At 52.3% G+C, this 27,669-nt stretch overlaps 13 protein-coding genes across 13 annotated transcripts; 9 read left to right on the top strand and 4 right to left on the bottom strand.

The window, feature by feature from the left end:
• Positions 1-112: 112 nt before the first annotated feature.
• Positions 113-1,932, top strand: J4E79_006743 (uncharacterized protein; the record flags this gene model as incomplete). Its single annotated transcript, XM_049355612.1, has 3 exons — positions 113-475; positions 569-1,136; positions 1,229-1,932. The coding sequence occupies 3 exons, from the start codon at positions 113-115 to the stop codon at positions 1,930-1,932; spliced, it is 1,635 nt and encodes a 544-aa protein (XP_049210285.1).
• Positions 1,933-2,676: 744 nt separating this feature from the next.
• Positions 2,677-4,524, top strand: J4E79_006742 (uncharacterized protein; the record flags this gene model as incomplete). Its single annotated transcript, XM_049355611.1, has 3 exons — positions 2,677-3,058; positions 3,650-3,667; positions 3,719-4,524. The coding sequence occupies 3 exons, from the start codon at positions 2,677-2,679 to the stop codon at positions 4,522-4,524; spliced, it is 1,206 nt and encodes a 401-aa protein (XP_049210284.1).
• A 983-nt stretch (positions 4,525-5,507) lies between these two features.
• On the top strand, positions 5,508-7,392 carry J4E79_006741 (uncharacterized protein; the record flags this gene model as incomplete). Its single annotated transcript, XM_049355610.1, has 3 exons — positions 5,508-5,907; positions 5,962-6,474; positions 6,623-7,392. 3 exons carry the CDS (start codon positions 5,508-5,510, stop codon positions 7,390-7,392), a joined length of 1,683 nt encoding a protein of 560 aa, XP_049210283.1.
• Positions 7,393-7,732: 340 nt separating this feature from the next.
• On the top strand, positions 7,733-8,455 carry J4E79_006740 (uncharacterized protein; the record flags this gene model as incomplete). Its single annotated transcript, XM_049355609.1, has 1 exon — positions 7,733-8,455. One exon carries the CDS (start codon positions 7,733-7,735, stop codon positions 8,453-8,455), a length of 723 nt encoding a protein of 240 aa, XP_049210282.1.
• A 41-nt stretch (positions 8,456-8,496) lies between these two features.
• Positions 8,497-9,554, bottom strand: J4E79_006739 (uncharacterized protein; the record flags this gene model as incomplete). Its single annotated transcript, XM_049355608.1, has 3 exons — positions 8,497-8,976; positions 9,032-9,078; positions 9,140-9,554. 3 exons carry the CDS (start codon positions 9,552-9,554, stop codon positions 8,497-8,499), a joined length of 942 nt encoding a protein of 313 aa, XP_049210281.1.
• Positions 9,555-9,867: 313 nt separating this feature from the next.
• J4E79_006738 (uncharacterized protein) lies at positions 9,868-10,477 on the top strand (the record flags this gene model as incomplete). The annotated part of the gene is made up of 2 exons (XM_049355607.1): positions 9,868-9,914; positions 9,970-10,477. 2 exons carry the CDS (start codon positions 9,868-9,870, stop codon positions 10,475-10,477), a joined length of 555 nt encoding a protein of 184 aa, XP_049210280.1.
• Positions 10,478-10,779: 302 nt separating this feature from the next.
• Positions 10,780-11,384, top strand: J4E79_006737 (uncharacterized protein; the record flags this gene model as incomplete). The annotated part of the gene is made up of 2 exons (XM_049355606.1): positions 10,780-11,071; positions 11,146-11,384. 2 exons carry the CDS (start codon positions 10,780-10,782, stop codon positions 11,382-11,384), a joined length of 531 nt encoding a protein of 176 aa, XP_049210279.1.
• Positions 11,385-11,694: 310 nt separating this feature from the next.
• J4E79_006736 (uncharacterized protein) lies at positions 11,695-13,467 on the top strand (the record flags this gene model as incomplete). Its single annotated transcript, XM_049355605.1, has 2 exons — positions 11,695-12,186; positions 12,211-13,467. The coding sequence occupies 2 exons, from the start codon at positions 11,695-11,697 to the stop codon at positions 13,465-13,467; spliced, it is 1,749 nt and encodes a 582-aa protein (XP_049210278.1).
• Positions 13,468-13,534: 67 nt separating this feature from the next.
• J4E79_006735 (uncharacterized protein) lies at positions 13,535-15,409 on the bottom strand (the record flags this gene model as incomplete). Its single annotated transcript, XM_049355604.1, has 3 exons — positions 13,535-14,397; positions 14,454-15,039; positions 15,092-15,409. The coding sequence occupies 3 exons, from the start codon at positions 15,407-15,409 to the stop codon at positions 13,535-13,537; spliced, it is 1,767 nt and encodes a 588-aa protein (XP_049210277.1).
• Positions 15,410-17,038: 1,629 nt separating this feature from the next.
• On the top strand, positions 17,039-17,845 carry J4E79_006734 (uncharacterized protein; the record flags this gene model as incomplete). Its single annotated transcript, XM_049355603.1, has 1 exon — positions 17,039-17,845. The coding sequence occupies one exon, from the start codon at positions 17,039-17,041 to the stop codon at positions 17,843-17,845; it is 807 nt and encodes a 268-aa protein (XP_049210276.1).
• A 1,207-nt stretch (positions 17,846-19,052) lies between these two features.
• Positions 19,053-21,382, bottom strand: J4E79_006733 (uncharacterized protein; the record flags this gene model as incomplete). Its single annotated transcript, XM_049355602.1, has 2 exons — positions 19,053-20,852; positions 20,924-21,382. The coding sequence occupies 2 exons, from the start codon at positions 21,380-21,382 to the stop codon at positions 19,053-19,055; spliced, it is 2,259 nt and encodes a 752-aa protein (XP_049210275.1).
• A 442-nt stretch (positions 21,383-21,824) lies between these two features.
• Positions 21,825-22,546, top strand: J4E79_006732 (uncharacterized protein; the record flags this gene model as incomplete). Its single annotated transcript, XM_049355601.1, has 2 exons — positions 21,825-22,362; positions 22,521-22,546. 2 exons carry the CDS (start codon positions 21,825-21,827, stop codon positions 22,544-22,546), a joined length of 564 nt encoding a protein of 187 aa, XP_049210274.1.
• A 736-nt stretch (positions 22,547-23,282) lies between these two features.
• J4E79_006731 (uncharacterized protein) lies at positions 23,283-27,170 on the bottom strand (the record flags this gene model as incomplete). Its single annotated transcript, XM_049355600.1, has 3 exons — positions 23,283-25,860; positions 25,909-26,017; positions 26,066-27,170. 3 exons carry the CDS (start codon positions 27,168-27,170, stop codon positions 23,283-23,285), a joined length of 3,792 nt encoding a protein of 1,263 aa, XP_049210273.1.
• Between the last annotated feature and the right edge of the window lie 499 nt (positions 27,171-27,669).

Raw genomic sequence — 27,669 nt, 5'->3', positions numbered from 1 at the left:
TTTTGATAACCTTACCAGGCAATATCAAGAGGAGTCATGGCCACGTCACAATACTCCCCTCGTTCATGTGTGCTAAGAACGTTCCTTTCCTACGCTTCGCAAATCTATCACCATGGCTTTTACACCCGTTGCCAGGCCGTCTGGCAAGTTTGCGCATTGGAATACGTTCCCTTTCATGACCGCCCCGAAAACTAAATATTACTCCGCTCAACTCCAGTCGCCACTCTTTCGTCTTCCTCGAGAGGTTCGAGATGTTATTTACGAATACTACCTTCTCGAGAATGACGGTTACCACTACGACAGCGAGATCGATAAACTGCTGTACCACAAGCCGTCAATATCGCCTAAGCAAGTCGTTCGGCTAGGTCTACGGATCACATGTCGCATCGCTGCAGAAGAGATGAGAGGCAGTGCCATCGGAAAAATCCACTTCTACCCCAAGCGTTCATTCAATGACGGGAAAGAATACATGAACGTTCGTTCGAGGGCAGGGCGCTTTAGATGCTGTTAGTAATATTCTTGGTTACCCTACCTATGAAGGAACTCTAATAGAGAAACAGTACTGAAGTATGTCGAGCGACAGAAATGTCGCATGCTAGTATGCGCTGCTGAGTTACTACACCCCGACGACCTGGTCGACATAGACAGCAGATTCCCCACAGTTAAGCACTGGTTCTACGCACCTCTGAACCAGGCAGTTACACATCGAACGGACGAGCTTGGTACATCGGATGACAGTTGCAAAGAAGTCCTTAGCCAGTCGTTCAGCGATGCTCTCCAACATGCACTAGTACTAGCGAAAAACCGACATCCGTCAAGATTTGCAGAGCTTACACGTGAGACCTTCGGTCTCGGTGACTGTCCCATCAGATCTAGTACGTTAGGTTTCGTGCAGAACAACCTATTCGTACAGGGAGCTCTATCCGACATATATCACTGGCATCCTACGCCGTGGTCCATCCCGGGAGATAAAGAGTTGTCAAAACTCGAAAGACTCATTTGTGAGCCTGGCGATTCAGACAATTTGCTCCCAACTACAGACGAAGGCGTCTTCTACTTCCCCGATATCACAGAACATTTCCATGCTGCGCGTTACCGTTGGTACTTTTCTGCTGCCGCTGTGGCGATTGAGTTTTGTGAGTTCAATCCAGCATCTATTTTAAGGTCGCCTAATCCATTGAGGCCACAGTGGGCGATTGCGAGACGCTATTTACTAACTTGACGACAGTTCAAAGCATGTCCAAACAACGCAGGGCCAACTTCCGATCAGTCGTACTGAATGAAGACGTCAAAGCCGTGTCCAGACCAGAATGCCATGCGCGCGGCCTTGTCCCATTCTGTCATGAGAATCCTCGACTTCGTATTGAGAGACGGATCAGCTTGCTTACAAATCTCCTTCCACCAGGCTCTGATTATGTGTCTGGCTACGAAGACGAGTTCATCTACAGTGAAGACTGTTTCCAAGTGCTGCTTCCATGGATTGAGGAAGCACTTCTGCTACCTTCCTTTGGGATGCCTCTGCCGTCATTTCAACTTGTTGTAGATGACGATGCAAGGGAATCTTCAGAATTCTGGCACATGCTTAAATATGCTGCCGCTACGCAGCAGGCCCGACACAAGCAGTTGCAACTCAGCGGTACAGACCTGCCCACAGGGGAGTTGCGCCCGATGTACGATGGCGATTCTGCAGTTTGGGACTTTCCTTCAGGATTCGCAAGGACGATCCGCGATATCTGTGAGGGCAATTCGGTCGTAAGGTACAATGAAGACGTGGGCGAGGTCTGGGACGAATACACCTTCTTCTCCGAAAGGAAGGATTGGACAGAATTGCAGTGGGAGACAGACTGGAATGAGACCGTCGATCAGGGCATCGTCTCGAACTTCTGGCCGAAGATTTCAGAGCGTTATCTCAAGGAACGCTTACCATGTTAGCGCATGACTTTTCCATAGCAAGCCATGTTCTAAATTCAGCAGTAACCGATAACATGCGGTTGTAAGATTTGACCGAGTTCTTTTTAATCAGGCGACTGGCCGCGTTGCCCCCATACTGTATTTACGGAGTGCAACCCATCGCAGAGCCCATTCGTAGTGCGCGTGGTATGCGAACACTAGTATAGCATAGTCCATACCCATTCACTTGTAGTTCTGCCCTTCTCTATTGTACCCAGGTAGGATAGGAACCGGTCACCGTGTGTGCGGACTGACAGCGTACGAAAACGGGTCATTGTATACAATATCCTATCCAGCGCATCTAGGGCTGGCCGTACGGTCGCTGTGGGACTGGCAAAAGCGGGACGTAAAAGTGTACAGAGTCCGTCGCGCACGGGAAAGGTCCTCTTCTCGATGGAGTTCAAATCAGGACCAGGCTGCGACGGCCATCCTGGAACATTCGTCGTCCAACAGGCGCTTGAGGCGTTTTCGTTGCGCAATATTCCCACAGAGACTGAATCATATCGTACCGTCCAAACCAGTAGATCCTCTAGTCATCCTAGACGAACCATAAACCACTCAAGCCACGTGGTACCCTGACTCCGAACCAAATTAACAGCGTGCTTGCGACTCATCGCAATCAAGCCTATGTGAGTCAAGGTATGAAGACAGTCAAACCGAGAGTCATCATCTCGAGTTTTTAAGTACATATGAAGCAGCATCTGTAGCATTTTTCATTCTTCAAGCATGTCGGACAAAGCCCCTACTACGCGTTTCGCGCACTGGAACAAATGGCCGTTCATCAACCTGAGATCGAACCAACTTCAATCGCCCTTCTTCCGATTATCACGCGAGATCCGAGACAAAATCTACGATTACTACGTCGTTGCCGATAACGGCTACTTCTACAACCCGGAAACCCGGAAAATGATGGATGGTCACCCGTCATCCACATCGCCAAAACCACAGGTCATCAACATCAACTTGATAAGGACTTGTAAGATCGCGGCGGCTGAGATGAAGGGGTTGGCATTCGAGCGCAATGTGGTCATATTCCACGCTATGTGCTCCGTGGACGACGGACATGGGTACATGAATCTCAACTCACGGGCTGGACGCTTCAAAACTCGTACGTAAACCCCGAGTGTGAAAAGTGTCTTGCCAACTGTGACTTTTTAGACTGACTTTCCGATGGTAGTTCTCAAATGTCGCCAAATCCAGAGAGTCCGTATGCTTGTTTGCACCGCCTCATTACTGACGAGGGCCGACTACGCGACACTTGCTCAAGAGTACCAAGACTTTGCGTTTTGGTTTGATGGTCCCTTGCACTGGTCTGTCAGAGGATGTACAGATGGGTTGAATATGAAAGAGATGGACAATCATATCGACTCTTTGTTTGCCAATGGAGACTTCGATAAAGCTCTCCAACTTGCACTTGAACTCGCCAAGGCTCGCAATCCTTTTGCTTTCGCAAGACATGCTGTGCAGACCTTTGGAGATGAGTGTCCTCAGCTTCTTCGTGCCTCACATGAACCAAAACGGGGAAATCTCTTTTCCGAGGGATCTTTGTGTGAGATTCTCGGATGGAAGCCTGAGCCATGGCATATACCGTGCCATGAGGAACTTGCGTCTATCGAAGCGCTATTATCAATCAGAGCCGTGGGAGGCATGCATACCTTCTATTGCGCACGGAATACTAAGTGGTACTTCTCCGCTACAGCAGTAGCTATCCAATACTGTAAGTTTTTCATATCAAATGCTGCCAAATGTCTCTGACACTGCTGCACAGTGGAAACGATGAATCCAAGAGTACGCATGTCACTACGCAAGATCGTGATAAGAGAAGACTTCAAAAGTGTTTCCAATCCAGAACTCCACGCCCAAGGTCTCATTCCCTTCTGTCGCGAGAATATGAACCTCCGGATTACTCGACACATCAGTCTTTTCAAATCTATGCTTCCAGTGCATTCCGGCGGGCAAGACGACCGACGAAGCGAATACTACGACTGTGATGTTATCCAGGGCGCGGAATGTCTGGAAGCGATGAAACACTGGATACAAGCAGTATCTTCACTCCACACACTTGGAATGCCGAAAGAGAGCTTCTCACTGTTCTTCGACAACAGTGTGGCGGAAGGCGACTGGGTCTGGAATGCGGTCGTCATGCGCGCAAGAGCCCTGCAAGAAGTCTCTAAAAAATGGCTTCGCGCATCCCATAATCATCCCAGGCCCTACAATGGTACAGGTTTGAGTCCCTATCAAACCTTGTTAAACCTCCCATCAACATTTGAGGCCAACGTTCGGAGTATCGCAGAAGGAAACTCAATCATGCGGCTGACATCGGGCATGAGCCCAGTCGAGATTGAAGCCACAGCTCTGAACTTGAAGCACTACAAGCACTTCACCCCTGAAACCTGGGAGCATCAATGGCACGTGACAGTGCTGTGTCTGAGCTTGAACACGGACTTCTGGAGACGTTTACATCCGAGATACAGCATCGAGCCGGCGGGCTTTAAGAGAGTAGTAACAACGGTTAGGAGGATGTGTGGACGGGCGCTGAGCAACGGTATGTCGACGGAATCGGCTGGACGGTAGGAACTGTTTCTCGCAGCATATCGGTGGATTGATGGAGAAGGGGAAGTACGGCCGTCATGGCACGTCATTGGGGAGGCGGGTCGTCGTATCAGCTGCGCTGCGACCGACATGGATTTGAAATATGGTATCGATTGAGACCTGATGCCTTCAGATCACAATCCCCTCTACGAGAAGCAAGAGAACTATAGCGCGAGCCATATTCCTGAAAGCTATACTATAAGCCGCTTTGCCCCATTGTCATAATGTATAGGTCTGCCTCTCTCTCCGGAAAGGGCGGGTCGTACCGTGAGCCCGGGTTGATGGTATGCTATAAATGCCTGGGTAGGCCGTAATCGGGTTACGCGTCTTCGACCGGCTGTGCGTAGGCAGTAATGTCGAAGGGTGAGGAGTGTGGATGGCGTGCGGAGCTCATTATGCGTGGACAGCGTTCTCGTCTTCGTCGCGGTTCAAGGGTGAGTTCGGGCGAAAGCCATCGCTGAGATTGCGCGCGGTCGGCAAGAGCGCTTGCAACGTGAGTACCTAAGGACGTTTGCGAGATCAGACTCAACGAGCGAGTGAGGTCATGGTCTGAGGAGGAGAGTGAGCCGCGATGTTTGCCTGGGTGGTGGAGCTCCGTGCTCCTGAAGAGGCTGGGCACCACCTGGGCAGGCTCGCGCCAACCGGTCCGCACCAGACCGACCATCCATCTGTTCGTTCGCGCCGCGTAAAATCATCATCACCCAACAAATACAGTCTTGCTGTTGATGGGCATGTCGCTCACACTCAGACATCAATTCTACAGCCACCGATAAGCCATTGCACTGAAGCTGAATGGTGCCCAGGCGATCAGCCAATGGGCACACACTTCAACCCGATGAATCCGCTTACGACCAGCAAGCCATAGTTTGGTACCACGGTGCATCCGTCTTAGGAGTCATCGGCAAAAACCAGAAAAGATATGACGGCGCAGTATAAGATGCCGGGCAGTCGCAATCACCATCTGCATGGCACCTGATACACCCAAGATGGCTTTCAATAAGAGAGGCCCCAATAACTTTGCGCACTGGAATATGTTCCCCTTTATGACGACACCGAAGACGAAGTACATTCTCGGGCAAAAACAATCACCGCTTTTCCGGCTCCCACGAGAAATACGGAATACCATCTACGACTATTATGCTCGGAGTCGACCACGATATGTGTACGACAAGGACACGGCAAAACTGCGTTACTCCGACACTTCAGCTCAGACGGAGGGTCTTGGTCTCATGATGACCTGCAAGATTGCTGCAGACGAGATGCAGCACATTGCTTTCCAGAACGTCGAGTTCAGCACGCTTTGCTCTGCGGACGATGGCGCAGAATTCCAGCAACTCCGGTCAAGAGCCGCTCGATTTTGCCAGAGTAAGCGTCGAACGTCGATGAATGAGCTTAAAATTATACTGACGTACTTGTTAGTATTTGATATGGTTCAAGTTCAAAGACAATACATGCTGATCTGTGTCGCGGAACTGCTCGAGGCGTCAGATCTTACTGAAATAAGAGCTCGTTATCCAGTCATCGAAGACTGTCTCGAAGGACCTCTGAAGCAAGCAGTTACGCGAAATATCAATATACTATCGCAGTATATGGATATGAGTTTGGACAATCATGAGTGTCAAGAGTTTGTAGAAGCTCTTGTGCTCGCGCTCGACATGGCGAAGAGTCGAGATTCAACCAAGTTTGCGCGGCTCACACGAGGAATCTTTGGAAACATTATCTGCCCGGTGGGCAACCTTCGAGGTATGGGCCAGTACAACATCTTCGTGGAAGGGGCGTTACACGATGTACTGTATTGGAGGCCAACCCCTTGGTCCATTCCCACGGACAGCGAGCTTGCCAGGATGGAAGGGCTCGTTTGCCGGCCAGAAGAAGACAAGACCTTGATTTACAACTGGTGCCATGTGGAGGATCCTCGCCAACTTTGCAACAGTAGATACTACTTCTCAGCTGCTGCAGTAGCGATCGACGTTTGTAAGTGCTATCCCAACTCATTGACCTCCCAAGTCCCTCACCACAGCACTTCTTATTGTAATACAGGAATCCTCGCACGGTATGAGCTTTCTAACGCATGTCGCAGTGTATCAATTCCCCCCCAAAAGGCTGCGCAATCTTCGTAAACTCGTCCTCCACGAAGACTTCAAGTCGATGCCGCGTTCCGTATGCCATGTACGAGGTCTCATTCCTCTGTGCCAGGCGAATTCAAAGCTTCGGATCGAAAGACACATCGATCTACTGGCCAACCTCCTACCTTTGGGCCATCCAGACAGCCTCTATGCCGGATATGACTCCATTGCTGGATCTGATGTTTTAGATGCTACTATTCCATGGCTAATGGAGGTCTACCTACTTCATACCCATGGGATGCCAGCAGGCTCTTTTCGGCTCGTCATCGATGGTCACTCGCGCGAATCTCTCGAGGCTTGGAACATTCTCAAATATGCGGCAGCCATGCAAGAAGCCATGCTGGAGCAATGCCGAGTCAAGAATACGGATCCAACGTCCAGATTGTTCGACCGTCGCTTTCTATGCCGTGTTGGCTTGCCATGGCATCTACCGGATGGGTTTTCTGACACTATTCGCGCGGTGATTGACGGTACAATCAACATCACCTTCACTGGAGACGTGGGTGAGATGTGGGATCAGGACACTTTCTTCTTTAAGAGACGAGACTGGACAGTAAACGAATGGGAAGAAGAGTGGAAAGATGAGGTTTGGATCAAAGAGATTTCAACCGATTATTGGAAGCGGATCAATGCTCGGTATCAAATAGACCCTCAAGGTTTCGGCCATATCTATCGGACAGTCTACAAGGGTGAGGTCATTCGCAGCAGCGACCGACCGGTGTAAGGGTACTCGCAGACCTGCTTGTAGACTGCGAGAGCAGCTCGATGTAAGTCGCATAGACAACTGCAAGGATGACTTCACACTTCGGGTAGCAAATCAATCAATTCCACTTAATCCATGCGTATCTCTCTTCAACGACCTCCATGTGCATATGATAATTGAGATGCTTTGTCATTCCAAAGGCGGCCCGCCTCGCTTGCAGCGCAATGCGCGAGCGTCTAGCCAGGAACCAACTCTCTGCCCCTCCAAAAACATTACCAACCTTATTCTCTGCCACAGCGTCGCATCACCCACGTCCCCTACACCCACTGCAGTCGCTCCTTCCTCCTCGAACCTCAAGCCAATGACCGCACCCACGCACCTCGATCCCAGCGAACTGGGCACGAAATCCTACTGGGACGCCGCCTACAACACCGAACGCCAAAACTTTGCCGCAAACGCCGACGACGAAGGAACAATATGGTTCAGCGACGCGGGCGCCGAGGAGCGCATGCTATCCTTCCTTGAAGACCTCAGCGACGAGGGCCACATACACAAAGAGGACGACGGGGACGACCACAACGCGGCGCGGTTCCTGGACCTGGGAACGGGAAATGGGCATTTGCTGTTTGCGCTGCGCGAGGACGAGTGGAATGGCGAGATGGTCGGCGTCGACTACTCTGCGCAGAGCGTCACGCTTGCCACGTCGATTCGCGACGCGAAGGATGACTCTTACAAGGACATTGCGTTCCATGAGTGGGATATTCTGTCGCAGGCACCAGGCGCGTGGCTAGGCGCTGGCTTCGATGTCGTACTGGACAAGGGCACATTCGACGCCATCTGCCTGTCGCAAGAAGAAGACGCGCAAGGTCGTAGGATCTGCGAGGGCTACAGGGAAAAGGTTGAGCCTCTCATGAAGAAGGGCGGCAGGTTCCTCATCACAAGCTGCAATTGGACAGAAGAAGAGCTCAAGGGCTGGTTTGGAGGCGGAGAGCTGGAGTTTGAGGGCAAGGTCAAGTACCCCAGCTTCACGTTTGGAGGCAAGACAGGCAGCAGTGTTGTTACGCTGTGCTTCAAGAGGGTGTGATTCAGCGCTTTGTCTGCTGAGAGGAAGAACTATCATCATTACTACTGCCGAACAGCCCGTCTTATCCGCGCGAGAACGAGCCACTTTTTCCGCTCGCCCATGTTCTCGGTACCGCCGTCGCGCTCTTTCGCCCACGACCGCCGCTGCCCGTTGACGTCCATCTCGTAGATCTCCTCGATCTCGAGCCCTTGCTCCGGCACAACTTCCTCGAAGAACGGTGCGACTTTGGCGCGTCCCGTATGGAAGCCTGCGATACAATATATGCGTGCAGATGGATCGTTGGAGAGGAAGTGCAGCATCGATTTGGCAAGGCTCTCGTGCTCCCATGGCATCCAGAGACAATCTGCAGCAAGGATGCGCGTGTAGCGGTTCGCGTGCGAGGTCTCGAAGGATGTGCTTATGGAGCCCCATTGATGACCTTCGACGGTCACATTGGGCTTGAGATGCGCTGGGACGTTTTTCGCGACGTTCGTTCTGAGGGTATCGAGGATAGGAGCAGCAGGGTAGTCGGTAATGGCAACCTAGCGGACTGTTAGTTGGAGCCTATGCAGAATCCGAGTCTGAGCATGGACGTACCTCTTTCGCGCCCGCCAATGTACTCAGAATTCCGCCCAATCCTACGCCTGCGAGCAAATAGTCCATCAGTACTCTTTTCAACACCTCTCTTTACTCAGCCCGACCCACCTGCACCCAACTCCAACACCGTCTCGCCCTCGACACTCCACTTCTTCTCCTCTTCCTTGTCTGTCCACCATGCGCCATCTCTCCAGCCCTCCTCATCCTCGTGCAGCCCCTTGCCACTTGCGCCCAGATCGCCGCCCTCCACTCGCCCGCTGACCAGTTCTGCCATCATGACGCCGGCATTCCATAAGTAGTGTGCAAACTTTCTTCTTTCTTCTTCGCCGTTCACATCCGCGACCCTGATCTCCTGCTCTCCGAACTTGGCGTTGCGATACAAAATGACCGTGCTCGGATCGTCGCCATGCTGGTTCTGTGTATCGTCGGTGAAGATGCCGCCGAGGGAGGACCCAAAGATGTCTTCAGGCTCGAGGGGTGTGTTGGCTGGGCGGCGGAGGTTAATCAGCGAAGGAAGTAGCATTGTGAGTGTCGGTGTACGGCGGTCTGGTCGGGCGCGGGCTAGGATCCTTCCTTAGACGGGCTGAAGGATTGTCGCACGACGCCATGATGCGCAATGGAGGGGCTCGCGAAATCTTTAGCGGGGCAGACGCGCCAGGCTGCAGATGGGATAGCGCACGGGTAGCATGCAGGGTCACCGCATGGCTCCGACATGTCGTGAGATCATCATTTGCCGAGGCTGCTGCTCGTGGCGCTCTGAAACGCCGAGTTTCCTGCTCACTCCTGCTCTCATTCTCACAGACAACGTGATTGACTGACAAACCACAATCGTCAACATGTCATTCTCCTCATTCAAGAACCCGGCGACATACCATCTGCTCAGGTACAAAGCTACTTAACCAGCTCTCGACGCTCAAGATCCTCTAACACAAGCACAGCTATGGCACTCTCCTGGGCTCAACACTCTTCCAGTCCTTCGTCTCAGGCATCGTAGCCTTCCGCGTCCTCCCTCGCCCTCAATTCTCCACGCTCCAGAAGCACACCTTCCCCGTCTATTTCACCCTACAAACCCTCACTCCCGTCGTCATGCTGCTCACGTACCCACGCGGCGGAGCATCGTCCCTGCTACCATTCCTCTCTTCCTCGCCGATTCCACCGACAGCGACCGACAACCTGAGTTCCTGGCTGCACACCACAATGTTTCTCACCGCGCTGGTCAACTGGGTCTACGTTGGACCCAAGACAACAGAGGTCATGGGTCTGAGGAAGCATCAGGAGACGAGGGATGGGAAAAAGAGCTATGATGCTGGACCACATAGTAAGGAGATGCAGGCCCTGAACAAGCAGTTCGGCATTCTGCACGGTGTCAGCAGTCTGGTCAACATGGTGGGCTTGGGTGCCATGATCTGGTACGGTGCAGTGCTGGCTGATGGGCTGAGCTTGTAGGGTATTGAGGACCCTGTATATACTGGACGGAACGGTCTTTGAACGAGAAAAAGATGTAAATACGAAGCATTTGTGTTGCATATACGTGAAGAGGAGGATGGTGAAGAAACCGAGCAAGTACTAGTTACCCCGATACTCAGGCATACGATGGTGCAATCGCCTCATTGAATAATGAGCACACGGCGCGTCTAGTTCATCATACCACAAACGCCAATGTGTTGACTCCAGCAGCTATATACTCACCTTCTCTCTGTACGACGTCATGTCCTTACTTTACGGTCGCCTATTTCAGACGCCGCATCATGACGATCACACTCCTAAAACTGAGCTCAGCCAAACCCTCAAACTTCAACAATGATGCCCATACGAGAGTCCGCAAGGAAAACACAAATGATGGCCTGGAAACAGTACAATACCGACAACTCATCTCTAGAGCCGTAACGCAGCGTCTGCATTCTCCATCCCTCGATGACCTCACTAAGACCAAGGCGGGCGTCGCACCTATACAGTCCTTAGAAGAATGGGAGCTGCAAGAGCGCTGCATCGCACGGAATAAAGCCCGAAATGAGGCCGAAGAGTTGGGTATACCATGGAGTACGACTACCCATCTTCTCGCATGCACCCATTCGCCTCATCCGATATGCATTACAAGATCTGACAGCTAATAGCACGATTCATCCGCGATGTCGAAAGCGCCACTCTGCAAGTCCACGTCCTCACCCCAACTCGGTACGAAGTACCGCCGAGAAACATAAACAAGAACCAAGAGGCAACTGAACAGAACGATGAGATGAAATACACGTTTGGCGACTCCAAAGATGCAGCGCGTGATCATGAGTGGAAGATAAAAGACGCTGCTGTATACAACATGTTGAAAGCTTTTCGGGGCGCGCGTTCGGGTCGCTGAGTATGACCGCCCGGCTTCGCTTGATTGGGATGTTATTGTCAGAGCTGGAATGCGACACAGTCCTCTGCCTACCGTGATGGCACTCTAATGTTTTTAGTACTGATTTGGATTGCTGCTTTCCGTCAAGATGCGCGGTGTGTCCATTCGCCAAGTGGAGGTGCATGGTGGTTGGCCATCATGGTTCGCGGGTAATTGGTGTCTTATATTAAGCTTAAACGATCAAGGCGTTCCAAACACGGCTTGTTCATCCTTCAGTTTTAAGCTCGTCAAGTCGAAAGTGTTAAAGAACATGGTGTATCCAGCGGCGAGGATGTTGAGGTCACTGACCATTACATTAGCCTCTACAGGGCTGGTGCTCAGCAACCCCATTTCGAGTCCCAGAACATCTTCAGAGACTAGGGACGTCAGTCGTACCAAACCATTGCTACAAGACTTCGACGCTCTTGGAGCATGGTTCGACGGCGTAGCGGCGATCAACACAACCACCTCTGCGGCCTCATCCAAGAAGAATGCGACCATCGCGATAGTCGGCGCCGGCATCTCTGGTCTCGCTACAGCACTGATGCTCGACAGTGTGGGTGTGCACAACTGGGAGATTATCGAGGCAAGCGACCGGGTCGGAGGACGGTTCCGAACCAAGTACGTTGGTGGAACACAAGAATGGGCGGAGATGGGTCCTATGCGCCTTCCTCACTCGATTACATACAAAGATGGAGAGACCATCGAATACAGCGACCATCAAATGGTATTCCAGTTGGCCGACATGCTCAACGAGATGAACGCAAACAATCCGCATTACAAAGTCGACTTCATCCCATGAGTCCAGCATCACCCCAACGAGATCCTCGGCCTTGGAACTGGCAGACTTCCAAACGGACAACTTCCAACACGAGCGGAGATCCAAGCAAACTCGTCTCTTGGGCGACCAGCACCACTGGACACGCAGGAGTACACCGAAACCAAGCAGCGCATGAACGAGCTTCTGAAGTCAAAGGACAGACTCAAGGCCGTGCAACGCGACGTGTGGCGCGAACACAAGAAAGCCATGGATCAAGGTCTTGACGACTGGAGCGAGCAGGCCATGATGCGCCACGTCTTTGGTGCAAGCGAAAACGTCACAGACGCCATCTGGACAGCGAGCGACTACGACGTCTTCTGGGATGAGTTAGTGCACAACTCGAACCTTGCGCAAGATGGCGGACCGGATGCGTTGGGCCTGACTGAGTGGAAGTGTGTAGACGGCGGCTTCAACAGACTGTCTGATGCCTTCCTTCCCCACGTCAGCGACCGTCTCACCCTCAACCGTAAGATCAGAAAACTGGAGGCTATCGAAGATGCCGAAGGTCACACGCGCACGAAACTGTCGTGGTATCCCAGTGCCAGCAACAGGACGTACGAGTCGAAAGAATACGACTACACAATCATGGCAGTCCCATTCACCATGACACGCTTCATGTCGCTTCCGAAATTCTCCTCCGTACTCGGTCGCGCGATCAGCGAAGCTGGCCTCCGCTTCAAATCCGCCTGCAAAGTCGCGCTGCTGTTCAAGGAACGTTTCTGGGAGAAGGGCGATCGTCCCATCTTCGGCGGATACTCTACGCCTCCTAGTGCAGCCGTCGGCGCCCTATACTACCCCGTCTACGGCCTCAACGAGTCTCGACCGGGATTGATCCTACACTACCGGGGTGGCCACTGGAGTGACGAGTTCACGAGCTTCTCAGACGAGGAATATGTGCAGACTGTGTTGGATGCTGTTGTCAGTGTGCATGGAGAGCAAGCGAGAGAGCTGTACACGGGCGACTATGAGAAGCTGTGTTGGCTGCAGGACGAACACACGGGGACTGCTTGGTGCCGTCCGGATGTGATGCAGCATAAGTTGTATATCCCGGCATACCATCAGACGGAGCACAACACCATCTTCATTGGAGAGCATACGGCCCCGACGCATGCTTGGGTCAGTTCGTCGCTGCATTCGGCTGTTAGGGGTTCTGTGCAGCTGTTGCTTGAGTTGGGTTTGGTGGATGAGGCGAAGAGGGTCAACGAGGAGTGGATGGGCAGGTGGATTCAGCGTGCAACCGCGTAGGAAGTCAAGAATTTGAGCATCAATGTACATGTACTCTATCTGAGCTTTGTGATGCGAAACTGGTTCCCTAAATAGTGAGCCAATAGCTAGCGGTGTCTGGATCTAGAGTGGTCCAACAATAAGGCATGTCCCCGCACAGGCCGTCTTTGCCAAACCTCCTGTCTCTGATGACCACACTAAAATTCTTCATCGCCAGTCGAAAATCCTGCTCCGCTTCCTCTACTTCCCTACCCATTCTGGCTAGCATGGTTGCATTGTCGAACATGTGCGATATCGTTTCCTCGCTATTGACGAATGCAGGCCGGTTGAAATCTACGACTAGACTGATCTGGCCAATGGCAGCGTCAACTTGTGGCATGAAGGGCATGATGTCGGTGACACCTTTCGCAGTTGGCAATGGCGAGTAGAAAGCGAGTGGGTGGAAAGGAAGAACACCAGTTGAGGCAGCGAGAGCGTTTGTGTTGAGCGTGCCGTGAACCACTGATACCAGGTGGGCCATATGGGTGAGGATGTCGATTAGAGTTTGCTTGTCCTTTAGAGTACATGGAAAGTCCACGATCTGAGCTGGTACTGCTTCATGGACCCATGCCTGGAGCTCAATGTCGTTTATAATTGCGCTTGCATCCTTGTAAAACGAGTCCACGAAGGTAGTCATGAACCGGCAAATGGCAGCATGGATAACCGATGCATCCCGATAAAAAGGAAACGCTTTGATCTCGGGACCGAAGCTAGAGTCAATCAGGCCTCGCCTTTTCAGATTGGTTTCGAAGTAGTTCGCCTGGAAAGAGCTGGATTCGCCCGAATGATACAGTGAGTCGGTGTAGTTACCGGCTTGACTGCCGGACCATGGGAAGAGTTGATCGATGGGGCCGCCGGGGTTTATCAGGCTGTCGCGGCCGATGACTCGGAACGCCCAAGCATCTTTCATCACTACATTACCACTATAAGTTTGGAGTCTTAATCGTGGAAGAGGGGTGGAAGCTTACATCGATGCAGTATAGCCATCACAGGATGTTCCTCACTCAGCGTCCGGATAGCGCTCAGGTACACAATCTCACTCACCGCGTGCGTGGCGCCGAGATGATACCATTGCGCGTACCAGAAGCTGTTAAGATTGAACATCATCTTGGCCAGCAACCAATCGTTAGGCGAGTCGTGAGGGGTATAGATGAGGTCGGAGCCTTCTACATTCGATTTGATGGCGAGCGGCAGGAAGTTCTGGGACTTGGGGTCAATGTAAAAGTACGCTTGACAGGCAGCCCCGTATTTGCCAGCGGACTGGGGCTGATACTTTTGGTCCAGATAATCGGCAAGAAAGAGACGGCCAGAGGATTGGACTGCTTCCAGTGTCTGCCCCGATATCGCGTCGGCGTTTGAGACAATGAAAGGAAGTTTTGTGTCCTTTGACACTCGCACGATCTTGTACGGGTTGTCTGAGAGCTGAGTCATTGAAAAGAGTAGGTCATCTGTGTAGTTAGTCAATAATCCTGGGTATGGACCTTTTGGTGCGCTCTCTTTCCACAGGCCGTCATACAGCTTCGCATAGTCATCCAAAGTGTTCAAGCCGCCAGCCTGAGGTGTGTTAAGCATAGATCTCCGGAATCAGTCTTTCAGGTGTACTTACTGCCACAATGGATGCTTGGGCAGCCTTAGCATCCTCATCATTTTTAGTGCTCAATTTGTCAGAAAAGATTTCGAAGCGGTCCCCTTGCGCTTTCGCAACTGGTCCACCAATACTGCCAGCTGGATAGAATGCAGTGTTGCCGGCGATTGAGGGACCGTATTCCCAGCCAGCTCGCTTCTCTGCAAGCGCAGATGCACGCGTACTGGAACTGGAAGTGGTGCCAATCGAGAAGGGCAACAAGTTCTGGCGCCGAGGTGGGAGGACTGCTCCGTGAGCAGTAGTACTGGCGCAGAGCAAAAAACAGAGTTGATAACGCATCTTTGATATAGAAAACAGATGAAGAGGAGTATAGATCAGAAATGTATAGATTTGTTTGCTCTCGTTCCAAGTGGCTGAGTCGATGATTTTATGCTGATCGAATAGGTCCGAAACTCAACGCATCGCAGTCATCAAAACCGTGAGAGCCGAGTTGAACAAAGAAGCCGAGAACTCCGTCTCGTACAACCTGTCTGGCAAGTCTATGCATTGTGTTAGTGAGATCACAGAGCTGAGGTGAGCACAATCTGGCCAGCCTTGCGCGCTTCCGACCTGGACCGTCTGACGAACGAAAGCAATCCCGCCCGCAAGCACACAGCAAGCAATCCATATAGTAGCTAAGCTTCATTCGACTCCAAGTACAAGCTCTGCTAAGGAAGGTTCACACGAGATTAGTGCTGGTGCTAAGGTAGTGCGGAGATGTCAACGAGATGGCGTTTAAACCACCACAGTACACTCCATCTGCTGATATCGTTTCTGGTTCACTCCGAGCCCAAGAAGTCAGATTGTGCGTCTGTCTCTCAATGTGTGATTGATCATCGCGACAGCAACTCTGGAATCGAACGGGCTTCGTACGAGCCGGCGGCATTATAATTCATCATTGCGACATCGATTTCCGAAGTAAACGGGTTCCCAAGCAAGCCGACGGATTGGGTTCGGTCCCGAGGCGAAGAGCGCTAGTACAAAATCAGCATAGATCCGCAGCTCTCATCTCCAAGCACTGAGTCGTCTCTGGCCGCCGACAGCTAGATCTTTGTGATGCGCAAACAACTCCTCGTCGCAATTGTAGCGCGCCGCAAAATACGACCTCATGCCTTTGAGCAACGCCACAACGTCGCCTGACAGGCGCTTTCCGCTACTGCGAGTCGTCAGTTGCATCTCGCGTAAATTGTCTGCGCCATTCACGCGTGCTGGCGCAGACTCGAGGCTCGCTCGAAAAGGGTCTCCCGCCTTCTTTTGATTCTCCGGAAGGACGTCTGCGATCATGGGTTCTGGTTCATTGCCTCCTCCGCCTGTTGTGCAGTCGCGGATCAGCGGCGTCGTCTGAGGATCGTCAGGTGCAGCTAAAACGAAGCAGCATAGCCTTCTCGCACCGCTCAATACGGTCCACGGAAAAGTACGTGATCCGGCTATGCGTGTTTGCGTAGTCTGCACATGCTAGCAGGCAGTCGCACTGGTTGGGATGATATGTGTTTGTGTTGTCAATTGGCGAGGCATCGTCTTCAGTAAGGGGTTCGCTAACGCACGTACTGTTGGGGTGCATAGTGGATTGCATCCGTGCGCTGCCCCAAAGGAGCGAATTGAAGAGATATCTGGCCATCGCGAGCATTGTTCCACAACACACTGCTGTCAAGTCGATACAGAAAACGCTTGAGTTCTGCACTTGTTGACTCATCCACGTCTTGAGAACAACCGCTACGCAAATCTCTCGTACTCGCCGGACTCAAGCAATAATGCGGCACAGCTGCAGATCGTAGGAAGGCTTTAATATAGAACCGTTGGACGTTTAGTACCAACATGTTGGTGGTGCAGAGTTCAGATCATGTACGGCTAGTCGGGTAAACGAGCGATGATACAATCCACAAATCTCTTCAACACGATTCTGAACAGTATCCTCCTGGCGCTATCATCATGCCGATGCTCGAAGATATCAGCTACTCGCGCGAGGCGTGCATCGTTGCGGTCCGCGAGTACTACCACTTTCTTACCCAAATGTACATGGAAGAAAGCGTCGTTATTGAACCGCCCAAAGGAGGCTGGCCCTATGTCACCCCTGACTCCATGCGAGATGTCAACAAGACAGACGAAGTAATAGCCCTTCTCAAGCATCTCCCTTATATTCTCGGGCCCGGAAGCAGCTTCGAGAACCCCCAAGGAGCCCCATGGTGTGTCTTCTCCGACTGGCAGGGCGACTTGGAACACGTATCTCGAGGTACCAGCACCGGGGAAACACTCAAGCTTTGCTCTGAAGGCGCCTGCATCACTGACGAAGTACCGGCTCACGTTATTGGTTTAACGACTGGTGGAAGAGACAATGCGAATTTCTTGCTTGACACAGAGTTGGGTGTCGTCTACTGGATCGAATGCCCCAACGAGATCACGAACAATGCTTCGCGCGAGGGAATCCAAGAAGATCCATACGACTACGCGGCTGAAAACGAGGCTCAGTGGAGGGCTGAATCGGGGTGCTGGGCTATTGTTGATTTTTTCGAGGTGCTGAAAGACCAATTTCGACAGCTTTCTTTCATTCCCGTCACTCCGAAGCTAGTGATCGATATCTACGCGACGCTAGGGCATAGAGAAGAGGGGCTTGTAGTCACGATACAGAAGATCTATCGTGAGCATGGTTGGCCGGATCTGGCGCGCTATCGGAAGATTGATTGTCTCGCCGCTGTACAAGCAGCCCTGCAAGAGCACTATCCCCACTGGATCTATTAGAAGTTTAGCGACTACTATCAAGACTAGTGATGCCTGTCATAGACCCCTGTACGGGACTGTCGAACCTTTTGAGTAGATAGCAAGCTTCAAGCAAGAACCAAACATTCCAGGCTACCACGGTCACCCAACAGTAATGGCAGGCAGTGACGAACAAATCACCCTGGAAGAATGCCCTGCTTCTTCTTAGCCGGACCGAGGGGTGTGTGGCACAGCTGCACTTGGTCATGGCGTGAAACCCCTATTGATCAATATGGTATTTACTCTTTGATGATATAACGACATTATATGTCCCAAGTCTCTGTGTTGTCACATCGCTTGAAGGACAACCTTCCTTTGGCATATCAATCCTCAGCGACGTTTTAGTTACTATGTCTCTTGTCACGGGCACCCCTCCAATCAAAGCTGCTGTTACAGCGCCTGCAGTCCAGCTGACGCTCATGCCCATCGCGGAGCCAACGACCAGCCGAGATCCTTGGTACTGCGCGACCGAAAGCATCGCGCAATATTTCGATATGCCGAAGCCCACTGGGGCCCTTCTGGATGAGCTTCTAGTCTACGGAGACAAACTCATCGAAGACTGCACACTCACTATCACGCCTTCGGCCACGGTTGTACCAACCTGTCCCTTTCCGGAACGGACTAGTTGGTGCGCATTCACTACCGCTGCTCCTCAAGAAGTCCTTCCGGCCTACTCTTCCTATGCTAGTGTAGCATCTTCCTGGTGGGCTGCACATAGCTCGCGAGCCGTCGAGGTCGTTCAAAGCTGCCCTAATACTTGGCTCGAAGAGATGCGAGAGGCCCTATACGGCGAAGTTTGGCTGAACAACACTATTGCGTTCGCCGGATGCTACGCCGAGGCGCGTGAGATGGACGAACTCCCGATGACTACGCAATCAAAAGGCGGCTCTGTGCAAACGACTTCTACCGCTTCGACTGCTAGTCAGACCCAAGCTATCGCATCAACCGAGACTGGTTTACCGAGCACTGCGAGTGGCAGAGTGAAGAGCGTCAAGATAATAGCAGTTCTGGGCGCGGGGATAGCTGCAGCTGTCATTAATTGTGTGTTGTAAATAGGCTGGTCTATATAGGCTCCTTGAGCGAAGGCTGTTCTTAACGTATATGCGTAGGTGCTGCAACGTCCCAGGAAGCCGAGCGGCAGTCTTCCCATCCCGCTACGACGCAGTGCTAGATAGATTGTATACCTCCGTCAGGAAGCATGAGCAAGCCAATTGTCCAACTTGCCCCAGTCTATAAACTCAAGTGATGAATCGTCCATGATGTAGTCGGTAGCCAAAAAATCTTTCGTGCCGCCCAAATCCATGCTGTCGAAGAACGCGCCGTCGGCGTCGTTGGAGAAGGCGAAATGGTTAGTGCTGTCGAACACAGTGTCTTGCGTAGGTCCAAATGGCGCCTGAAAAGAGCTCTGATTTGGGTCCATTAACCCATCAAAGGCATCAGGTATAGCATTGCCGTCGATTCGATACACGTCAGCCCCGGACTGATCAGTAGATGCAGCCGTATGACCGCTATTTGCCGTGCGTTTTTGGCGTCGCAACCTTGCGCGATCGCGTTGGTGTCGTAGACGTGCTATGAATCCAGGTGGCGAACGAGAATGGCCATCTTTCGAGCGCATTAGTGCCTCATGATCGTCATAGGCCTTCAAGCATAGATTGCCAACAGCTGCATGAATGGGCCTTCTCATGTCCTCGAGCATATCCGGATTATTGTCGTACGTTTCGCCGATGAGTCGCCAAGCTCGATCAGTGTCGATCAAATTCGGATGAGCGCGAAGAGTATCTAGCAGATGGATTAAGGCGTGCCACTGCCGAAAGTAGGATGCGCTCCATGCAAAGCGCTTGATGACGGGGTTGGTCTGCAACATGATTTGTTGCTCGAGAAGCTTGAGACAGACTTCCCAAATCTTCTTGCGCTCCTCGAGGGGTGTTTTCTCCAATGTACCCCAGTTTCGTGGATGATGTATCAAAAAGCGGGCTACATTGAGACCATACCGAGCCACCACCATTGCAACAAGATGTAAAGGCTGAGATGGGTCACAGTAGCGAAGATGTTTCGTCTCAATAGTATCCTCAAGCTCTTGGATCAAGCCTTCACGGGCGGCCTTGCCCTTTGCTGAATGATCGAGGTTCATCTGCCTGGGATCCATTCCTTCTTGGCGCAGTGCTGCAATGCGTGGCGCGGCGAACTTCCCCATCTCACATCTTGTGACAATGAAGATGACATCCGTAATTCTATTGGATTCTGGGGGTAGCTCAGACATGCCAGGGTACAGCTGATCGTCGTGGAGGTTAGTAGGCCATTCGGCTCGCTCAGGGCCGATGTCAGGATCTCGGTACTTCGCGAGACCACACAACTCCGCAGCTCGGGAGTCATGAGCTTTCAACTGGAACCAGATACGTCGGCGTATCTCGGTTTCGAAGGGAGGTATACCTAGATATTTACCATCGCGCTCAAGACCCATGCTTTGAGCAATGCGAACAGCTACGCCGGTAAGCGTCCAGGTCGCGCGTGGCGCATAGATCTCGCGGATGGTGATCAGGTGTATCACCAAAGCCTGAAGAACAACAAGATTGGAAGTCTCCATCACTCTTGCTCTAGATAATGCCGCTTCTGTCCCCGAAATGTACTGAGAAAGTAGTTGGTCGCGCGACTTGGCGAAACGTTGCTCACACTCCTCTTGGCCCAATGACATGATAGCGGAGCCATATATAGCAAACATGAGAGCTTCGAGCGGTCGCGGTATGAGCCCAAGATTTTTGGCAGCTTTTTCAATCATAGGCCGTAGACTAGGTACATGCACCACCTTAGTCAACGGGTCCACGTTACTGACGAAGATCTCCCAAAGCTGAATAAGGCGCTCGAGCGGTGGATGACGAGGCTTGCCGCTGCGATGGGAGGATCTGATAACAGCGAAACCGGAGTTACCCGTCGTGGATTCCTCCTCGCTGATATCGCTTGAGTCTTCTAAATCGTTGTCAGGGTCGAGAGACTAAACACTCGTTAGCATCGGCGCGATGATAAGATTCCCGTAACAGCACATGGCATAGGTCTTCCACTCACCTCTTCAACCACTCTATTCCATAGACTGTTCTCTACAAACCGGAAGGGTGCCTGGCCACGAACAGTAGGATTCTGGACGCAATACGGAGACGAGTCAGACTCAAGAGACGAAGGCGTCTGCAATTGAACAATATGCTGCTCTTGTTGATCGGGCACGCCGTGCATCAAAGGTTGCGACTGCGGCCTACTATCCGTCTGGTTCGGGAGGTTCCCAGGGTCAATTCCCTTTTCCTGAAGGAGAGCCTCATACTGTTTCAACCGATCAGTCAGTACTTTGACTTTGACGCGCTTGTTTCTCTGTTTTGGTGGTTGCACGGGGTTAAAGATGCATTCGACGTTGCTCTTGACACAACCAGCACATGGCCTCTGCCTGTCGCATTTGACCTTCCGTTCAGCGCATCGGATGCAGGAGAAAGTAGGTCTTTTGTGGGCGCTTGTGGATAGGCTTGTGGTTGCCATTGTGGAAGTCAGCTGCGCTCAATGGAAGTAACGGCAGGTGTCGTTATTGTCTCGCTACATGCCATTGGAGTGAGCACAAAATGCGAAAGAAGATGACAAGAGTTTAGGAAGTGGCGATGCGGGATGATGGCAGATGCGTGAAACCGCATCGGGAATAGTGCGCAGCTCATTACCCCCGAGCCGTTGCCCGAATGCTCGAGACCCGAAGCACGCCAACCCCGAAACCTCATCACAGTCTCCAAGGCGCCCGAAGCCGTGCCTTCAGTTATCGCAAATGACCTACTGTTCTCATATATATCACGATGGAGCCTACCATAATGGCAATGTACCACTCATCAAACTCGTTCAAAAGACCCCCAAACATCGTCTCGACCAGACAAGTTGCTTCACGATCTGAGCTAGTCCGGGATCTGAACCAAATTTCATTTCGAAATCAAAAACGATGAATATCTTGATCGTCGGCTCAGGCATCGCTGGCCCAGCCCTAGCCTACTGGCTCTCCTTCAACCCCAAGCACAGCATCACTATCTTAGAAAAGGCACCCTCCCTCCAGCCCCACGGCCAAAATGTCGACATCCAAGGCAGCGCCGTAACCTGCATCAAAAAGATGGGCCTAATGCCACGAGTGCAGCAATTCAACACCAAAGAGCTCGGCACGCGGTTCATCGACTCGCAAGGAACCCCCTTCGCACCCTTCCCCATCAAAGAAGGCGGCTCAGCAAGTCCAACCTCGGAATACGAGATCCTACGCGGCGACCTTGCAAAACTACTACACCAAGCGACAAGTTCTCAATCCAACGTAACATACCTGTTCAACACCACAATAATCCAAATCCTCCAAAACAACTCCGCATGCGTCAAAGTCCTCCTCAGCGATGGCACAACACGCACCTACGGCCTACTCATCGCAGCAGACGGCCAATGGTCCAAAACACGCAGTCTCGTCTTCCCAGTTCAAGACGTATCCATCGAACACAAAGGTATGTACGCTGCATACTTCACCATACCACGCCTCCCTTTTGACGCATCCTGGTGGGACATCTTCGTCGCAAAAGGATCACGTACCGTTGCCACGCGTCCAGATCCTCACGGTACAACCCGCGCGATGTTCACGTTCATGCCGTCAACCCCTGCCCAGAAAATCGCTTGGCGGGAAGCGAGTAGGGCTGGGAGAGCCGCTCAAGAAGAACTTGTCCGGCAGGAATTCGCAGATGCAGGATGGGTTTGCAAGAGACTCCTTGATGCCATGCCCGGGGCGCCCGACTTCTACTTCCACGCTATCAATCAGGTCAAGATGAAGCGGTGGAGTCGCAGTCGTGTGATTTGTCTGGGTGATGCCGCGTTTTGTCCTAGTCCATGTACGGGCATGGGGACTTCGCTTGCGGTGCTGGGGGCATATGTTTTGGCGGGTGAGCTGAGCTGCGTTAACGACCCTATCTCTTCTACGACGTTTGAAGGTCTTACTGCTGCGCTGGCACGCTACGAGGAGAGGTTCCGACCTTTTGTGGTGCAGAGTCAGGTGATGTCGCGTTTTGTACCGGGGTTTATGCATCCGGGCTCGGCTTGGAGAAGGACAGTCTTGCACGGTTTCGTGAGGCTGGTGTCGATGGTTCTGAGGTGGGAGTGGGTCGGTCCGTGGCTTGGAGATACGGAGAGCAGGGATGATGGCTTCAAGCTACCTGAGTATGCGGCTTTTGAAAGGGTGGAGGAGAAAGCGCAGTGAGTGCGATATGATCAGGCTTCTAGTGTACAGATATGGGTATCTCAGTTATTAGAACCTTTAATGTAAAACTATCTAATGGAATGGAAAGGAAAAATGTGGGTGATGAACCAGTACTAAAAGACGACAATGACCAACAACGCTACGCTACATGCAACATGATGCAAAGCAGTGATGTTTCTATACACCAACCACCCTAGGCGGCTCACCACCCATTGGCAAGGCATCAGTCTTCTGCCTTACAGCAGCCCAATCGGTGAGATCGCTATCGACCCTCGTCTCATCGGAGCCATCTGCGGAAGGACGATCCGCAACATCCAGTCCACCCTTCGTATCTGTAGGTCCCAAGTTGTTAGCCTCAGTGATTGGGCTAGCAAGCTCAGGATCAGACTTGTTCTTTGCATCATCACCTAGATGTCCTGCACCAAGCGAATTTGTGTCGTGCTCCTTCAACGTGGCATCACCAGTCGCCTGGTATCTTGGAGGAAGCTGCAGCTCTTCTCTTTCGAGGTGTTCGCCATGCTCCAAAGTTGTGGTTGGCGCAGTGCTCATCCGGTGCATTCCTCCGCCCCTTGCGTTACCGTCAACGCTTCTTCGAGCTTTTCCCGGGTCCATCACTTTGGATTGGTCTTCTGGAAGAACTCCGCCGGGCTTATCGTTGGGCGTATGGGTATTTGGCCTTCCTTTGGACTGCGATCGCCTGGCATCCTTCTTGGCGACCTCAGTAGACTTACGTCCAACTCGTTGGCCTTCTTTATGATCCCCTCGACCAGTGAGAGAGCCTACAATTCCGTTCTTGTGTTGTTTCTTCTCGTCGGCGATCGTTTTCTGTAGAGCCTTCCATCGAATGACCACGTTCTCTTCTACGGATTCCTTCTTCTCGGAAGGTCGCTTGGCTCCATTTTGAGCCTCCTTGATAGCCGTAATGTGAGCTTTTGACTCCAACATCGTCAGCTCCTTCTGCCCCTCAGCAATGCGTGCACGACGGAGGTAGTTCGTAGGCTGGTACCGCTTCATGTATTCCGCATCAAGCCCCTTCATCGTATACGCCAAAGGGCCAAGAAGAGCTGCGATGTCTTTAAGCACGAAGCCGCCAATACCGAAGCCTACGCCTCGGACTGCACCTATAACACCGTTCTGTTTCGCGCCATTGTAAGGCTGGGTGACAAGGCCCCAAACGCCATCTTTTACGCCGTAAAGGAACTCGTCGCGACCGGCGCGCGTGCCTGAGTGGAACCCAGTGACCCGGGGTGGTCTGCGTACAGTTTCATCTCCGTAGAGACGTGGAGCGTTGTGAAAACCTTGAGTAATGGCGAGTGTCAAGTCCATGGGGAATCGAGCGATAGCGTGACCTGTCTTCCTGAAGCCAAAAGCAGCTTCGCGGCCTAGCTCCTCAGCCAACTCTTCGTCCGGTTCCGTGATCTTTGAAATGGACGATTCGTTGCGATTTGCTTGTGGCCTGGATCCGTCTTGTTCACTCTTGTTGTGCGTCATATTTTCGGCTCCATTTGCGCTATCGGCGTTTGCTTTCGCTAGTGTAGCCTTCTTGTGCTCGTGGCGTTCATGGTGCTTGCGCTTCTTTTCCTTAATTTGCTCCCGTTTCCTAATACTCTTCCCCATCTCGACAGGCATGCCTCCTACACCGGCAGCCGCATCAGAGAAGGACGACATCAGGCTGCCCCAGACACCAGTGATTGGCTCGCCTGGGCCACCAAAGTCGTTCCACTCGTAGTGTCGTATGAGTCGCAACTCGCTCCACTTGAGCTTCTTCTTCTCTACCAGGATCTCGGCAGCGAGTGCGGACAGCTTGACCTCGGTATTCTTGATCTTCCATACTGCCGCACGGTTGTCGAGGAAATCGCAACGCATGCTGCCTGCGCCGGTGAGGGGTAATGACCTGTGGAAGGAGCGCACGGCGTTGAGCGCTCCATCACCTTCCTTCGCAATGCTGTCTGCGATCTTCTTCACGTTCTCTTTGGCTTCTTCAGTCAGACATTGCTTGATGCCCTCCGCTAGTCTTTCTGCGTTCAGTTTCTTGTAGGGTATACAATCGTGCGCTCCAGCTTTTGCCTTACTAACCATCGCACCCCAGAATGGCTGATCGCCAAAGAAGGGTACAATCATTGTCGGTATGGCGCACTTGAGGCCAATAGCGGTTGTACCAGCACCTCCGTGATGGATAACTGCACTGCACTTGGGAAACAACCAATCGTGCGGTGTGTTCTCAAGCATGAAGACATTTTCCGGGCAATCTGCGTTCGACCCAAAGCCACCCCAACCCTTCGAAACAAGGGCACGGCAGCCAACGGACTTGACCGCTTCGAAAATCAGACTAGTGAACTCGTCTGGGTCGTCTACAACAATTGAGCCAAACCCGATGTAAATTGGAGGAGGCCCATCATCCAAGAACTTCTTCAACTCATCTGGTGGCGTAAATGAGGAAGCAAGATCTAGAAAGACGAAACCGGAAATGTCGATCTCTGGGCCCCAGTCCTTTGGCTTTGGGATGAGACCGGGTGACCACATGTAGGTATAAGGCACCTTGAGCCGATAGAGTTGACCTGGTGCCCATATTCTGCTCACTTCCTCCAGATGCAAGACCTGGGTACGGAATCGATTTATAAGGTCGCCGAGACCCTGCCACATCATCATTTCGACGAGCGGATACGACATGAAGTTGCTGTAGGTGGCTTCGACGTTACTGGCCTTGATGTTGGCAAGTGGATGAGGGAACTGGCTCGTAGGCGTGTAAGGGAAGCTGTAGAGTATTAGTATTGACTTGCAAATCTACATTTCAAGTACTTACGTGAACATCATGTGTAGCGGAATGCCGAGCTTCTCAGCAATGTGAGTGGGTGCGAAACTTGGTGGATTTGAAATGATGGCATCTGCAACGAAAGGCGCCTTATCACCCACTACTTGATATTAGTCATGTGTAACACGAACGCATCGGAGGAACTTACTCATTTTCACGTTCGTCTTATCCGTCTCGTCGTCGGTCGCGTTGATGCAAGCACGCCACATGCCCTGGAACATTTCGTACATCTGGCTCCTTCGCCTGCCTATCTCACCCTCCTTGATGGTGTCGATGTTCGGTATTAGTCCAGGATTCTTGACCATGAACGCCATCAGCTCTGCCGGGTTGCCGCCAACAGAGAAAAACTCCAAGCCGGAGTCCTTTTCCACAAAGTCCTTGAAAGCCGGGTGTGTGGCCATGCGAACGCGATGTCCGTAGTCTTCTTTCAGAATCTTGCCTATCCGGATGAAGGGCTGAATATCTCCGCGCGAACCAATGATGATGATAACAATGTTGAGCTTGATTCTTCGTGAAGGATCATGTTCCATCTCGTCATCCTCAGGGCTAATCTTGGTAGCTCCGGCATCGTCGTAACTCGTAGGGCCTTGATTCTCGTCATTGCTATTCTTCTTGAAAGCTGTGCCCAGAGCCTTTGCGATGTATCCACTGCCATGGTTCTCCTCGAGTATACTAAGCTTCAGACGTCCGTCCGCCTTGGATACCCTGCCCTTTGTGTTGAAATGCTCGTTGGCGATCTTGAGACGAGAAAAGGGCCCCGATCGGCGTCCGCGAGGCTGGCGCGTTGCTTGTTTGGTGAGGTCGTCTGCATGGCCGAGGCTCTTGCGGGGGAGTTGTCTCTCATCGTCTGAGGAGTCTGAGGATTCGGATTCGGGGTCGAAGGTGATTGTTGCTGCCCTTTCGGGTGCGGCTGGTCTTGCCTCGCGGGGCTTCTGCATCCTTCCTAGCAGAGAGTGTCGCACAGAGGGCTTCGGCCGTTCCGTTGCCCATCTCTGCTGTGTGGGACGCGTCGTCGACGCGAAGTAGTCCTGATCATTCGGGGTCGACTCGGAGGTGTCTCGCGGGGCGTCGATAGGCTGGTCTGGCGATGATGCGCCTGCTGGTTGAGCCATGGCTGCGGTCGAAGTGTTCTGGACGGGCGTGGGCGTGGTGGGTTCTTGGCCAGGGATATTCGGAAAGGTCGGCTCTTCGATGACCATACCGATGGGCGAGACGAGACCCTCGCGCTTGGGACTAGGCGTAGGGTTCGCCATAGTGAGCTGTGCGAAGAGGTTTGGCGTCTTGGTGGGTCGGAAGATCTGGGTCAGTGACGGTTCCGCGTTGCCGGTAGTGACGGCGCGATGATGGTGACAGCGCAGAAAGAGCGAAGTCTAAGCCTGAAGGGACGCGCGACACCCGGCTTCACCTGCATGCGCCAACAAAGCTTTTCGTATAGCTGCCTGGATCCGGACAACGGGCGCGCAAAGAGGTGAATAAACACACTTGCGAATGGCGTGGGATGGTCGTAGCGGCCGATCGAGGCCACTCGGTGGACAGCAGCACCAGCAGGAACAGGCGGCATGACATCACGTCCAAACATTTGCAATGTGGATCTAACGGAAGGCGCCAACGCGGGAGTTAACTTGGTCGGGTTAATTCGATGGTCTTGAAATTGTGCCTGGGCGTTCTTGGGCGACTCCGTTTTTGCCGAGGTTGCGCGACAGGGATTACAATCCCATGCCTTGAAACATGGCAATCTCACCGGCCAATGTG

Source organism: Alternaria viburni (genome assembly GCF_023758015.1).
Source record: "Alternaria viburni strain BMP 2772 chromosome Unknown scaffold_13, whole genome shotgun sequence".
In the NCBI taxonomy this organism is placed as follows: domain Eukaryota; kingdom Fungi; phylum Ascomycota; class Dothideomycetes; order Pleosporales; family Pleosporaceae; genus Alternaria; species Alternaria viburni.
This window is presented reverse-complemented; position numbering and strand designations above follow the sequence as displayed.